At 40.6% G+C, this 2,500-nt stretch overlaps 1 protein-coding gene across 1 annotated transcript in view; it reads right to left on the bottom strand.

Moving 5' to 3' along the window:
- Positions 1–1,309: 1,309 nt before the first annotated feature.
- LOC307270393 (sodium channel protein type 5 subunit alpha-like) overlaps positions 1,310–2,500 on the bottom strand; it is a gene marked incomplete at both ends in the record, with an annotated part of 9,729 nt that continues 8,538 nt past the window's right edge. Inside the window, one exon of the mRNA XM_080054278.1 lies at positions 1,310–2,500. This exon is cut by the window's right edge and continues 149 nt beyond it. Coding sequence (XP_079910404.1) covers positions 1,310–2,500 — 1,191 coding nt within the window.

The raw sequence follows: 2,500 nt of genomic DNA, 5'->3' as shown, positions 1-2,500 counted from the left end.
AAATTAAAATTAAATAAAATTAAATGGACATGAGTTCGCCACCAGAGCAAGACACATGTTGAAAGAGCTCCAGGATATTGTAGAAAATCTCATTGTGCACTTTGTATCATCTTAGTATTTGGTGTTATATTATTTCAAAGGTTTTCAGAGGAAAAATAAATACTTCCCAGACTCTTTTTTTAACAATATGTCTTTGCACTGGTGTGGAAAAATAGTTAAAATAAAAATAAAAATAAAAATAAAAATAAAAATAAAAATAAAAATAAAAATAAAAATAAAAATAAAAATAAAAATAAAAATAAAAATAAAAATAAAAATAAAAATAAAAATAAAAAATAATAATAAAATAAAATAAATTGCTTTTCTTGGTATTTTTTGAGTTATTTTTTGTCCCTTAACGCACACCGTAGTTCAGCCCCATTTTTCTCTCATAGCTATATTAGTGCCGCTCCGAAGTTACCAAAAGTCGAAAGACAGACAGAGAGAGAGAGAGAGAGATATAGACTGCTTAGTTTAAATGTCTTATTATTCAACTTACTCTAAAAAATATAAAAAATAGTAATAATTTTACCGGCTATTAAAAGACTGGTAACATCAACAAAGTTATACCTTTTTTTTTTTTTTTTTTACTACGAAAATTTTTTTTTTCTTCAAATCATCACATTTCAATGTTTCAATCAATTATTATTTTTCCCTAATTCTCGAATCTTGAATCTTAAAAGTGTTACCGTCAATCTTTATAACACAGACGCAGTGAGAAATATTTTGATCAACTATTGACTGTGTGTGTGTGTGTGTGTGTGTCTCCTGTGTGTGTGTGTGTGTCTGTCTCCTGTGTGTGTGTGTGTGTGTGTGTTCGGGAAGGCACACAACCTCCCCAGGCCAATAATAAATGACTGATACATTTGATATAGTTGTTCTTGACCCCACTTCAACTTAAGCAAAAAGTCCTTGTGGTTTTTCGACATCAATAAAGACCCCGAACAGGCCAATAAAAGGGATTTCACGCTAATAGTCTCTTTATACTCCAAAACGAAGGCTTGAAATTCTTGACATTACTCCTGTCTATATTGCAGTTTTTTGACGTCGGAATCACCATTTAGTCTCAGTCCAGGGTATTTCCCACGTAGCATGGAGAAACAACATTGAAGGTAGTAGATATTCCACTTCGTAAAAGGTCCGTGACTCACTTGTAAATGCTCGTAGCTTTCTCTGTGTCTCTGTCTGTGCCCTTCAATTGTACATTCAGTAAAGAAAAACCAACCAACACAAAGCAAGGATTTTTTTTTTTTTTTTTTCGTTGATCCAACTAGGGCACCATACCCGTCTCTCTGTCCGGGTTTTCTTCTACTTTCGACTGTGATTCTTCGCTCGTGGCATTGTCCACATCCACTGCTACCTCTACCACAGTTTCAGTCTTGACCGCTAGCGAAACCGCTTGCGTGTTGGCCTGAAATATCTCGGACGTAGCTCGCGTGACGCTCTCGTACGACGGCGGGGATGACGTCGAAGAAATAGTCTCGGAGCGCTCCATCCCGAATAACAAACTGGACCCGTAGTTTTCTCTCATCATAGCCACGATTAGCCCCTCTTTCTCAGGTGCGTCCTCCCCGAATAGCCCATCCCCATTTTCCTCCCCTCCAATGCCCGCGTGTCTAGGTGTGATTATCTGTCTGTACAGATAGGACGCCGCCTTGAGTTGTCTGCGTACTAAATGTCTACGGTAACATCTTTGGATCACCGTAGCAGACACGTCCTCTTGTTTACGTCTTAGGGTCGTCGTGATCGGTTCGTACGATATTTTAGACGGGTTCGCCATCATGAATTTCTCCTCCATTTGTTGTTTGAGAGCGTCCATCTCGCCCGACTCGCCCAAAACGCGCTTGGTGAAGGCAAAAAGTATGTCCAGGCAGTGGATTTTATCTCCGCTCACCATCGGTAGGTCCATGGATATAAGTTTGATTTTGTTCGGTTTGCCGATTCGTAGCGGCTCCGATAAGGAATCTGCGAAGTCGGAAAGTTTTGCGTATTCTATAAACTGCGTCGCTTCCGGGTCGAATTTCTCCCAGACTTCGTAGAACATCTCAAAATCGTCTTCGCTCAGCGGTTCGGTGCTTTCCTCCGTAGCCACGCTGAAGTTCTCCAAGATAATGGCAATGTACATGTTGACCACGATTAAGAAAGAGATGATAATGTACGTGACGAAGAAAGTTATGCCCACGGACGGGTTACCGCAGTTCCCTTTCACCGTGGTGCCCGTGTGTGGGATGTGGGGGTTGCACTCCTCGGGGGAATTGTTTAAAATCGGACTCAAGAGGCTGTCCCATCCCGCCGACGTCGTGATCTGAAACAAGCAGATCATGCTGTTTCCAAACGTCTCGAAATTGAACATGTCGTCTATTCCCGCCTGGCGTTTGACGTAGGCGAAGTTCGCCATGCCGAAAATGGCGTAGATAAACATGACCAGGAACAGAAGGAGGCCGATGTTGAATAGAGCAGG

The sequence above is a fragment of the Ammodytes marinus genome (assembly GCF_949987685.1).
Source record: "Ammodytes marinus genome assembly, contig: scaffold_114, whole genome shotgun sequence".
NCBI classification, from domain to species: domain Eukaryota; kingdom Metazoa; phylum Chordata; class Actinopteri; order Uranoscopiformes; family Ammodytidae; genus Ammodytes; species Ammodytes marinus.
This window is presented reverse-complemented; position numbering and strand designations above follow the sequence as displayed.